This window comes from Leopardus geoffroyi, chromosome A2 (genome assembly GCF_018350155.1).
Source record: "Leopardus geoffroyi isolate Oge1 chromosome A2, O.geoffroyi_Oge1_pat1.0, whole genome shotgun sequence".
In the NCBI taxonomy this organism is placed as follows: Eukaryota; Metazoa; Chordata; class Mammalia; order Carnivora; family Felidae; genus Leopardus; species Leopardus geoffroyi.
Genome location: NC_059331.1, coordinates 82,222,802 through 82,235,811, shown reverse-complemented (window position 1 = coordinate 82,235,811; position 13,010 = coordinate 82,222,802). Strand labels below are relative to the sequence as shown.

The 13,010-nt window shown below is 37.1% G+C and overlaps 1 protein-coding gene across 7 annotated transcripts in view; it reads left to right on the top strand.

The window, feature by feature from the left end:
* The window catches only part of LOC123606357 (gamma-secretase activating protein), a 90,479-nt gene that overhangs the window by 45,075 nt on the left and 32,394 nt on the right, over window positions 1–13,010 (top strand). For 5 of the 7 annotated variants that reach the window (XR_006716245.1, XR_006716244.1, XM_045494572.1 and 2 more), the window contains exons 13-18: window positions 2,687–2,791; window positions 3,466–3,543; window positions 7,019–7,111; window positions 7,245–7,462; window positions 9,640–9,709; window positions 10,266–10,348. Coding sequence is in view for 5 of the 7 variants with exons in the window: in XM_045494572.1 (XP_045350528.1) it covers window positions 2,687–2,791; window positions 3,466–3,543; window positions 7,019–7,111; window positions 7,245–7,462; window positions 9,640–9,709; window positions 10,266–10,348 (647 nt within the window). In the remaining 2 variants the exon portion in view is untranslated. The remainder of the gene's footprint in view (window positions 1–2,686; window positions 2,792–3,465; window positions 3,544–7,018; window positions 7,112–7,244; window positions 7,463–9,639; window positions 9,710–10,265; window positions 10,349–13,010) is intronic. The other 2 variants (XM_045494570.1, XM_045494571.1) reach the window with 2 other exon arrangements.

The window sequence follows — 13,010 nt, the reverse complement described above, 5'->3', positions numbered from 1 at the left end:
CATTAAGAGCATGCTTTGTTTTTTTTTTTTTTTTGAAACTCTGACTTCCCCCAAGTGAGTTCCCCCAACTTGTAAATAGCAGCAGAATCATTCTGGAATAATCATAATCGCAGCTAAGCTTTATAGCCAGACATAACTTCTTTGGCAGAGCTTTATACATACATCTCATTTAATTCCTATGTAAGAACTATATGAAGTAGGTTCTATATTTTCTTTTATAGATGAGGAAACTGAGGTTTAGAGAACTTAATGTGCCCCAGGCACATTTTAAAAATACTGATGCCTGGGTCTCACCTTCAGAGATTCTTTTTAGTTGATTGAAGGGGAGGTTTGAGAATCTGTAAGCCCCAGGTGAGTTTAATATGCTTTCCAGGTTGAGAACCAGTGCTCCATTGCTATGTTGTCCAGTATGGCAGCCACTAGCCACATGTGGCTATTTACATTTATTAAAGTTAAACAGAAAAGAGTCACAGTAGCTACATTTTATTTAAAAAAAAAAATTTCCCCAAATCAATACAGCTTTTATTGCATCTTTAAAATTCACAAACAAGTCTGATAAATCATCTGGCATCTTGGTATTTCTGTAGCTAGACAAGTTCGATTTTATTCATCAGCCTGCTGAACTGTTCCTTTTTCAGAAACATAGATACCATCCAAAAATTTTCTGATATCCTTGTTTTTATGTAGGTACATTTTAAGTGCTCGATAGCCACATGTGGCTAGTGGCAACCAATTTGGACAACAGATATAAAGCATTTCCATTATCAAAGAAAGTTCTATCCATGGGACAAGCTTCACAGAGTCTGTGCACACCCGTGTCACCTTGCTGTGTCTTTATTATTTTTCCCACCTTTGGTCTAGGGAAGGGTAACTAAGCCACAACCTAGTAACTATTTGGAAACGTTTGCTTATGAGATCTGCAGATGGCTCCTGATGAATGTAATTGGGTACATTTATTTTACATCTCACTTCAACTTTCTGCAAAACAAGAAAAATGATGACCTCCATTCTCTAAAGGATGGTGTGGAGGATTTTGCTAGAAGGGGGGGGATATCATCTTCTTTATTGTGGACATTTCATGTTCATGCTACACGATAGATTCCTACAAGAAGAATTTGGGTCGACAGGTGTGAATATATTTAATCCTCTGCCAAACTGTGTTTCAGAGAGGTTGTAGCAACTTCCTTCTTATTTGAGAATGTTTTTCCTACTGCTCCCATGACAGAATTGATTATCATTTTAAAAACTTTGCTAATTTGAAAGAAAAAATATGGTGCCTTAGAAAAGATTTTATTTTGTAATTACTAGAGAGGCTAAATTTTTAATTATGTTTGCTGAAAATTTCTTTCTCCTTGTGATCATAGAACATAAAAGGACAGGGTAAACCAGTAGTTTTTTGCTGGTAGTATCTTTACTTTATAAAAATAGTCCAAGTGGTACATAGAACTTTTTTAACTGTTATAATTACTATTTTTGTTTAAGCTTTAGTATAGTGTTACTTGGTTTCTTAGTCTGCTGTAATTTTAAAGAAAAGTTATTATTGTATACTCAGTAGCCATAACAGTAATTTTACATCTAGTAGAATTGTTACTATTTTTATCTGATAAAATTACTCTTTTAAATCCTTTTGTACTTAAGATATTGCAATAAAATGTACTTCTAACAATATGGTGCAGTTTTAAATGTCATTAAAAATAGTCACAAATGATAAATATTATAACAAAATTCTCATATATGTCTTTGAATAGCCTTCTTAGAGAAAATTGGCGCTTTTTTTTTTTTTTTTTTGGCCACCCTGATTCTTTGACAAAGGACCTAGTGAAGTATAACAGAGGAAATACTGCTATTCACTGAAGTAATGATTGAATTTACATGGCTAGCTAATTGTAGTTCTGGGACCAGAACCCAGGTTTCCAGATTCCTTGTTAAGTTCCTTTCCACCTGGAAATCTCCTATTTTGGGTAATCACATAAACATTAGCATTGGAAGTATCAGTTTCTGTATAATGCCCTCAATGGTAGGTCTTTGATGAGAATATCTAGTCTATCCACATAGCAACAGCTGCTAGAGATGATGGACATATTACACACTGAAGGAGGAGTGAAGGCTGAGGGTATTCTGGAGTGATGGGGTAAGTAAAGGCAGTCAGGGCTCATTCTGGGAGGACTGCTTTGTGCCACGAACTCTTCTTTGCCCTTGGACCAAGGCTCTTGGTGACCCAAATATGTGTGGGTATGGTCCAACACACATTTGCTTTTATTGGCCCAGTTTGCCTTCCATTCCAGATAACAAAGAAGACTGGAAACTTTCTGTAAAGAAGAGGTACATTTTTGTTAAACTGGGGTCTATAGCTATTAGTAATGGCCTGGGAGGCAAGCTAAATAAGAGAGCAGGGCAGTATATGTACATTAGGGGGATCTTATGAAGCTTTGTAAATTTCTCTAGACACTCATGACTTCATATGTAGGAGTGTATCTCTATTCATTTTCCTATTCTTTAGTAGCTCATCACAATACATTGCTTATGTGTGTGCTGAGTAACTGTGGAATTAGCAACTTGTTAACTTATTGATAGACCATTTCTAGATTTGGGGAATAATCTATTAAGTTGAGGCAGAACGTCTAAAGGAATAGAAGTCAGGTTAAGTGACTTAGGAAACTTTTTATTTGTCTCCTATTCTTTTCAGTTCTACTAAATGCCTTCTTACTTCTAGGAAGTTTATGTATGTGTTACAGTCCGAAGTTTGACTCTTGGGAAAAATTCACATATTCAGTGTTTTACTTTCATAAAGGTACATGCCATTTATTCTTATTTTTTTTTTTACTTGTACATAATCACTTTTTCCAAATGGTAGCAAGTTAGATAAATTTTAAAGATTTATTACCTTGTAATGAATTTTATCAGTACATTCTATACCTTTATACCTATATAATACATGTTTCCTGAATAAATTCATTAATGATGAATACAGTTAACCCTTGAACAATGTAGATTTGAAGTGCACAGATCCACTTATATGCAGGGCTTTTTCGATAAACACAGTAGAGTTCTATAAATGTATTTTCTCTTCCTTACAATTTTTCTTAATATTTTTTCTTTGCTGTTAGAGTACAATGTAGAATACACATAACATATGTGTTGACTGTTTATGATAAATGTTAAGTGATAAACATTACAACAAAATGCTTCAGATCCTTCTATCTGAGCACAACCCATCTTATAAAGTCTAATATTATACTCCAAGCCCAGAACAAGTACTAGATGGTGATTGCACTTGTGATCCATTTTCTCTGCTGGTTTTTGGAGAATGATGGGGAACCACGAAATCCAGAAGTCAGACACATGCTTTGTCAGTTTCACAGCTCCTAAATGTTGAGAGTATCACATAGAGTAATAGCCTTGGGTGGGATTCCGGCTCTTTGTTTCTTACCATTCTTTTCTTGGCTTCCTGTTCTCTACCCACAGGGCACAGCAAGACCTTCACTGCTGCTCTTGGGAGTGTTGACTCACATGTGACAAAGGGCCTTACTTTTCTCAACCTTGGTGAGTGACAGGGAGATGGGTCTCTCTGCTCTGACACTCCTTTCTAGTACATGTGATACTCAGCCTTTTATATCTCATTTTCTCATCTGTGCACCCCATTTTCTCCTACCTCTTCAGGACTCGGATTGTGAGGACAATCACTGACCTCTCTGAAACCTGATAGGCGAAGGTTTTCTCTGGACACATTAGCACCCGTAATTTGTCTGTTGTTCAATAGTCAACTGTATTAAGTTAGTTAATATTTTTATAATATATTTTTTCCTGACCTATGTCTTTTTCAAGGCTTATAGACCAACCCTAATAGACATATTTGTGTCCCCCCATCCAGATCAGCCTTTTGGGGGGGGATGCATCTCCCTTTTTAGAGAACATAGGCTGTGAGCTTTCCTATGTTTTTAGTAGGAAAGAAGCCTGGGCACACATCTCAGCCCTTCTGAGCCTCAGTTTCATTACTGATTGTAGAGAGGACAAAGGTCTTTGAAAAATCGTCCATTTCCTGTTGCTAGAGCCTTCCAAGTCCTGTAAATGATTTACGGATCAGCTTGAATGTGTTGATTTTCATTGAGTAAATATGGTAAGGGAACTTGAGTGTTAGGTTGAAACATATTAATGGAATCTATAATGAAGAAAATAAAGAAGGAGTTTGTTGTACCAACCTCCTGAAAGCTGCTTTTGCATGTCATTTGGGGTGAGGGTCACAAACAGGTTAGCACAGAACTAAATAACAGAAGTATTGCTTGCCTACCCAAGGGACATGACAATATTTAAAAAGAAAAGCTTCAGCTTTGGAGCACATGATTCTTTGATGTATTCCCCTATTCCTGTTCCCCAGTCCTTCTACTATCATGACAAAGGCTTAGGAAGGTGTGATGTGAAGGAACTTGGCAAAATGAGAATGAAAATGATAAGAAAGTACATAAAAAGATTTTTCTTTTGAATGATACTATTGGTGAGGTATCTAAGGCTGAGTGGGCTAGTATGTGGCAAATGTTAACATGAGCTTTGAACCTGTGGGAAATTACTTTAGAGAGGGCTGATTCTACTGCTTCCTGTGGTAAGAGAGATAAATATAAGGTTTCCTGGGTCTGAGACTTGATTATTATCAAGTAGCGAATGCTACATCAACATCCCATCTAAGAGTGATAGGGGAAACTTTCCACTAAAAATAACCTTAGCATTTTGTGAGGTCAAAGGTAGCCTTCCTTTTTTTCCCCAGAGAGTGACTTTAAAAAAGGGCAGGCATGATTTAATCTATGGTCTTCAGACCGTGGAGCCAGCAGAAATACTAGAGCTTTGTAAAAATAGGCTATCTTACATAAGTTATCTTTCCTTCTTAAACACATTTTATCTCATAGGCACAAAATTATACCCAGGATTAAAACTATTCCAGGAGTAATTTTTATGACAACAGTATTGCTTTGTGAGTGATTATTTTTTCCTATAAATTGCATGCAATTTTCCTGATTGCTACCCTATTAAAAGGGGGCTTATATTGATTAAAATACTAAAGGATTGGGCTTTGGGGATGTTTTCTATAAATCCCAAACACCTCTATATAAGAAAGATACATTGGTAAATAAAAAGCTATCATTTTGAAAAATGAATACTATATGCTAAGTTTGTTATTTAAATTATCTTGATCCTTAAAACAATTCTGTTTGGTGATGTTATCCCCATTTTACAGATAATGAAAGTGAGGCTCAGAAAGGCTGAGATGTGTACCCAGTCTTCTTTTAGTGTCTCATGTCAGGGGCACTGTGTTAGTTTCTTATGGCTGCTATAACAAATTATCACAAAGTTAGGGCTTAAAACAACATAAATGTTGTCTTAGGGATCCGGAAGTCAGAATTCTAAAATCTGGAGTCTTGAGGGGCTAAGCCAAAGTGTAGGTAGAAATGGTTCCTTCTGGAGATTCTGGAGAAGAATTCATCCTTGGCCTCCCGCAGCATCTTGAGGCCAGCATTTCTTGACTTGTGACCGACATGACTCCCATCTCTTTCATCCTCACATGATTTTCTCTGTAGTCTAGTCTCCCTCTGCCTCCCTCCTGTGAACACATTTGTGGTTCCATTGGGTCCACTTGGATGTTCCAGTATACTCTCCCCATTTCAAGATCCTTGATCCCATCTGCAAGGTGCTTTTTATCACTTAAGGTAACATATTCACAGGCTCTGGGATTAGCACCTGAACATCTTTGGGGGTCAACATTTGGCCTACCACAGGTACTGTTGACATTTTTGATGAAACAATACTTTTTGTCTTAGAGTGTCCTGCACATAGAGGGATTTAATAACCTTTACTCCCTACCACGCCAATGACTGGGACAACTCAAAACACCCTGACATATTTCCAAATGCCTAGTCTCCCAGGGGCAAAATTACCACCCTAATTAACTGGTTAAATGCTACAACTAGGAGTTAACTTAGATCATTTGATGCCTAGACCCTTTCCACTGTATGCTACTATATCATTATTTGTGTCTTTCTACTTAAATGTTACCATAATAAGAACATTATTGCAACCATTTGTGCTATAGACTTGAACATCACTTAATCCCCTGTGACTGAGAGGGCATTTCTAAGTCAAATCATTCAAGTTTTACATCCTCTTTCCCTTCCTTTCCACTGAATGCCTTCTATGCAAATGATTTTTTTTTTTTTTTTTTGCTTCTTAGGGAAAAAAAAAAAGAGTCCAGCTGGCTCACTTAAAATCTAAATGTGTCTTCTATGTGAAATTCACTGCTATTGCATGCATTTTTCTGTTTTTCTAAGGTCCTAGAAAAATTATTGGCAAGGGCTACTTCCACCTTCCCATTCCCCAGAAACCTATTTTTATACCTTGCTTCAATCTGTGTACAAATGTTCTTGGTACAAAATTATCTAATGCAGGGACTGTGAAGGTGTGAATTCTCAGCAGTTAGCTATGCAAGGAAATGTATTAATATTTCACAAAGCATCAGAATGCCTGCAGAGATTGTTTTGATGAATATCAATTTAAAGGTTCTCTAAACAAAATGATGATAATGATAGTGATGATGACAATGAGTGGGCAAACACAGGAAACTAAATTTTAGAGCATCCCCAAGCTGGCAGAAACTAGGAAGGAAATTCCCATTTTAAGCTGTTCCCAGACTATCCGATATAGGAAGAATTCATCTTGCTTGATTTTTTTTTCTAATTTGTTTTCAGAGGTCATTTAGGTTCATATAAAGCCACAATTCACTTAGAAACGGAATTACAGATGTCAATTAAGATAACCGTGACTAAATGTATGAAGAAAATTAGCCACAGGTAGAAATAAATGAGATCTGGCTAGTGAGATGAAATGTACTGATATAAGACAGCTTATTATTATACTGGTCAAAACGTTTGTGTTTTTAAGAGGCACAAAGAGGGCTACTGTGAAGTTCTCAGCTTTATCTTTGCCTATGTAGCTCTTGCCACATGCAGATAACATAAATCTTTCTCTTCTACAGAGTATTACTTGGCTGTTTACTTACCTGGTCATTTTTTTCATCTACTTAACATTCAACATCCAGATCTAATCTGCCACAGTTTGTTTCTGACAGGTATGGTGATATGGCTGTAATTTTTCATTCATGAACATGATCCATTTGGGTTTGTCTTGGCAACATTTATATTTGGGTGAGAAGAGTTTCTTTTATTTGCTGATGTAATTTTTGTTTTTTGTTTTTTGACCAGGAAACAGTGAAGTTGTTGATATGCTACCTCATAGTCCTTTACAGTCACTGTCAGGGTCCCTGGTACTGGATTGGTGTTCTGGAAAGCTCTATAGGGCACTCCTCAACCAGTCATATTTATTACAGTTCCTATGGAACACTCGGCTAGACTGTGAGAAGATGGCCGTGTTGCACTGTGTGCTCTCCTGTGGTGGAGACCGCCGGTTCCTGGAAGCCAAGGTGGTTATGTAGCTTAAGTTTAAAAACTGGCAAATGGACAACACCAACTGTATATATTTGTGGTTGAAATGGATGGAAGTCATTTTTGTTTGTAATAATTAATTGAAGTTTATGGTCTCCATCCTAACTTGAATATTTTTCTTGTGCTTTTTTATAGACCCCCCCAACTACACCTCAGACTGTGAGCATGTCTGTTCTTTTGACTACTGTCTTTTCCATACTGTGAAAAATGGTAGCTATATCAGTAACATTCCAAGAAAGTGCTCAGTGAACAGTAAATAGTTTCTCAAATATCTACTTTTCCTCCTGGTCTCTATATGATATATAGTGTCAAAACAACTAAATCTGATGGCATATATTTATTATATTTTAATAAAGATAGCATTTATTTACACTGCATGATATAATTGAAGAAGCACTTTCACACACTTTGTCATTTAATTGTACAGCTATCCTTTGAAGTTGGGAGAACCCCCCCCTGCCCATTTAGACTTGATTGGGACCAGCAGGTTGTTGGGTAATTGAAGAAAAGATGTCTGAAACATTTTAACCTAAACCAAAAAAATGTGCACTTATTCACCTGTCTTTTGAGGTAGACTAAGACCCTTTCTTTGTATATTAGTGGTTAGAGTTCACAATTATTTTTCTTACATAAAACCACTAGTAATGTGTTGTCTCTGACTTCCTGTTACTTCTTGCTTTTTTTTTTTTCCTTTTTTTTTAACCTTACTTTCTTATTCTTTTTTTAATCTAAGGAGAGCAAGTTTTTGAAGATCTTTCAAAACAATCTGTGTATATTGGGCCATTTTTTTCTAATCCTTTCTAGTTATCTCATACCTAATTTTTTTTTAGTAAGTGTTTTAGACATGCCTTTGAGTCTTTCCAAAGCATTCAACTTTTGGGATGGCGTGGGAGGCTCAGTCCGTTGAGCATCTGACTCTTGATTTTGGCTCAGGTCATGGTCTCAAGGTCATGAGATGGAGCCCTGCATGGGGCTCTGCACAGGGCGTGGACCTTGCTTGGGATTCTCTCTCTCCCCTTCTCTCTGCTCCTCCCCTGTTTGTTCATGCATGCATGCTCGCTCTCTCTCGCTGTCTCTCTCTCAAAATAAATAAACATTAAAAAAAAAAACCCACAAAGCATTCAACTCTTATTGATCAAACAACACTCTTTTTGCATCCATATTTCACTCATCTATGGTAATATTTTATTAAATTACCTAATTGTGAAAATAAGTGTAACTAGTATGAATGTGTTTGGAAATAAAAACAGCAACTTATTGGTAGGAGCAGAAACGTGAGGGTGCTCTGTGGCTAGGTAAGCCTGATAGTATCATTTCATGGGAAGGCTGGGAACAAGAAGTTTCAGTCCTCCAGCAGGAAAGGATGGTTGTGGAGGCTGAGGGAGTTGTTGATACAGCATGCCCTTGGGAGGACCATACAGTGATGCTCACAAAGGTTAGATGGTGTGACAATGTTCACACTCATGGCTTAGCTGGATTCAAACCCAGGTCTGCTGCCTCCAAGCTTAGTGGTGTGGTTTGGTTTGATTTTCTCCTGTATCTCACAGCCCTTCACAGTCGTATTTTGCTGTAACGAGATGTACCCTAGCAAAAACAAACATGGGGTCGAAGAAGACTTACTTGGATTCCAACCAAGGACATTTAGTAAAAAAGATGTGTAAAATGGACCTGATTTATAATATTACTTAAGCTACAGTCTTCCATTATGTGTCTTGAAGAGAACGTAGAAGTGAGTGTGTTCTTTGGCAGTAGCAAAATAGAGAATTTTAAAAGATTCATATATATGTATGTATATATATGTATGTATATATATGTATGTATATATGTATGTATATGCATATGTGTGTGTATACATATATATATATATATATATATATATATATATATATATATCCTTTTTTAATGTTTATTTTTGAGAGAGAGCAAGCAAGGGAGGGGCAGAGAGAGGGAAACAGAGGATCTGAAGCAGGCTCTGTGCTGATAGCAGAGAGCCTGATGCGGGGCTCAAACTCATGAACCACGAGATCATGACCTGAGCCAAAGTGGCTGAGCCACCCAGGCACCCCAAAGATTTGCATATATTTTGTACTTCTTTGGTGGTGGGGGCAGGGTGCAGATGTAAATACTAACAGAATTGTCTTCTCACTTCTTAAAGATTATTCAGTGGATTTCTGAGAATATCTCTGCCTGCCATTCATTTGACCTCATTCAGGAATTTATAATTGGTAGGTGTTGCTGATGGTGCATATTAAGTTGAATCCTTGACCCTTTTACTGGAGGGAGAACAGTAAATTGATAATGGCTCAATCTGTCAAAATGTTGGTTAGGAGCTTTTTTTTTTTTTTTTTTTTTAACTCTATTTCAGTCAGCAGCTAATTAAATTTCATTCTCTCATGGTCTGTGAGAAGTTGCGGCCATTCAGAGACTGATAGGATATATGATCTTCATTCTATAACCTTATTAGTGATTTTTTCTCCCCTGTGAGATGTAACTTTCTTAGTTCAGTTTTGTGTTGGCCAGTTCCATGTGAAGTGGTATAACATCACTGGGATAGATAGAAGTACCAAATAAGTTTTATTATTATTATTCTCCTTGTAAAGAGCAGAACCTGAACATTTAGTGAAAGTGAAACCATAATAGCTAGGCTTTCCAGGGTAAGGATAAGGCAATAAAAACACTTTTGGGTTTGCTTGTTGTGGTGAATGACAGTGTCTACTGCCTTATTCTTATTAAACCATGTCTTTTTTTTTTTTTTTCCTTTCCTTTCACAAATCTGTTCAGCTTCTTCATATTGGAGCATATGTCCAGAGACCAGTAACATGGATAAACTTTTGCCATATTCCTCAGTGCTCACTTGGAATACAGTAAGTTAACCCTTTGTGTTCTTTATGTAATTAAAATTCATTCACCGTCATGGGTCATTTGTAGGACATCCCTGTCACAGTAACCATGGCTGTGATTTCATTTGTCTTTTGACTGATAAGGATCTGAGTTGGAGTTTTCTGGCAGAAAAATAATAGTAAATACTTGCTGTGAGCCAAAGTATTTATATAAAATGGAATTGAAGGTGAAGGTTTAGAATATGTGTTACTCTTCTTACGACTAAGAATTAAGCCTCATCTGTCATCTTCAAATGGTATTTTAATTTTTTTTAGCAACTAGGGTGGATTAAAATATTTCTTAGGTTTTTATTAATGAGGAAGGGCTGGGCCAATGCTATTGTTTGTAAGCTGCTCTGTTTACTAAGTAGATTTACTAAGACCTCTTCCCAGCCTCATAAGGAAAATCTGTAATAAGTGTAGAGCTTCAAGATCAGTAGAAGTTAGTAATCCTGAGCAAATTCACTCCATTCAACCTTTTCTTCCTCTTGGTCCTTCCTCTCTACTTTTCAGTTGGGAAGTGCTGAGATAAAATATTGTTTCTTTTCCCCTAAACATGGGGCAGTAAACTGAGTTTTTGTTGGATCAGAAAGCAAAAACCATGGGGTGCCTGGATGGCTCAGTCGGTTAAGTGTCTGACTTCGACTTCGTCTCAGGTCATGATCTCACGGTCCATGAATTCGAGCCCCACATGGGACTCTGTGCTGACAGCTCAGAGCCTGGAGCCTTGTTTGGATTCTGTGTCCCCCTCCCTCTCTCTCTGCCCCTCCCTGGCTCGTGCTCTGTCTCTCTCTGTCTCTCTCTCTCAAAAATAAGTGAACATTTTTTTTAAAGCAAAAACCATGTATAGGCTGCCCCTGAAAAAGGTTTCTTCTTTCGTATTTAGATGTTAGAACTATATGCTTAGTCTCAAGGCAGTGGTTTGTATCAAAAAGGCATTTAGAAAAATAAATTTACTTTAGGTAACACAGACATAGGAAAATAAGTACTGGCATAAATTGTGATACTTGCCCATTTTGTATTTAGACTATCTAAATATAATCAGGTGTGTTTGATTCATTCCTAAATTTTCTGTATGCACAGTGGTAGTGTTTTCCTAAAGGCCCTTCCATCTTTTACTGTAAAGAGTTATTAAATTTTCCTGCTTCGCTGTAGAAAAACAAGGAAAAGATGAGCTTGTTCCTTCACCAGGCCCTCACTGTTTCCTTTGAGAACCCTTGTGAATAGACATGCAGACTGTAAGTGATGCAGCAGGAAGTTTGCAGGTTAAACCACAGGGAGTCAGGAAACACACGTCTCTGCCTCCTTTCCCCACCACCCAACCCTGTCATCCTCTTGTGTTCAGTGTCTGACAGGTGGGGACCGGGAACCCCTCTAATTCCCAGAGTTGTGTTTAAGGATGGAGCATGTGTTCATTGGATGACCCATGACAGGCTCATCTTGACAGGCAATTCTTCACCTTTGCATTTCTCATGACTTTGTGGGGGCAGAGGAGCTCTTGTAGACACATAGAATGGTGGCAGCAAGTCCTGTGAGCAGTACAGTGTAAAAAACTCCCAGTTGTAATCACCATCTACTGAGCTTGTTTTAGCGTTTTCCACATTGCCCTAAACTTCCAGTGGTTAGAGTAGGTTGCCTTAAAGGTCTCTTCTAATCCTAAATTTCTGAGTGTATGCATATCTTTAGCACTGATGTAAATCATTTACTTTTGCTTTTTCTAATCTGCAAATGCTCTTAATCCTACACCTTAATAAACAGTTGCCACAGTAGGAGATATTAATTTCATGCATCTGTATGGAGACAGATTATTTCTGTAAATAACTGAATTGTATTTAAGTTACTAGAACATACGATGCTCTTACACATAGATAATCCTGAATTGTGCTTTGCAAACAATTATCCTTGTTCTACCTATTTTAAGATGCCATTTATAACCTAAACCTGTAGTAAAATTTTAATGCTTTTTTAAAGTGTCTTCTCTACTGAGTAGTGATAAGTGAAACACAAAATATATTTTTATCACTGGTTTTCAGTGGTCATAGCAGACAACTCAGTTGCTTGAATATTCTGGAAATTTATTTCTCCATTGCTATGATGCCCCTTTCCACAGGAATGTTGTAGGTCAGTAAAAATCCAGGACATTTAAGTTTAAATAAATACCAGATTTTATTTCTACATAACACTTTCTAAATTAATTTCTAGTATATCATATTTTTTTTTTTAGAAAATAAAAGGTGAATTCACTAGTTGAGAGTCTAACCTACATAATTATTATAGAAACACACTTCCAAAATAACTGAATGAAAGGCAATCTTGGAAGTTTATAATTTTTATTGAAATTTTTGTTTAATTTTTTTAATGTTTATTTTTGAGAGAGAGATTGAGAGAGACAAAGCATGAGCTGGGAAGGGGCAGAGAGAGGGGGAGACAGAGAATTCCAAGCAGGCTTCAAGCTGTCAACACAGAGCCCGACACGGGGCTTGAACTCACAAACTGTGAGATCATGACCTGAGCCAAAGTCAGATACTTAACCAACTGAGCCACCCAGGTGCCCTGAAATTTTTGTTTTAATGCTCACTAGGTAGCAGAATGTTATAATTTGGTCTTCCAGATGTGAATTGTACATCTTTCATATTTGTCATGGTGA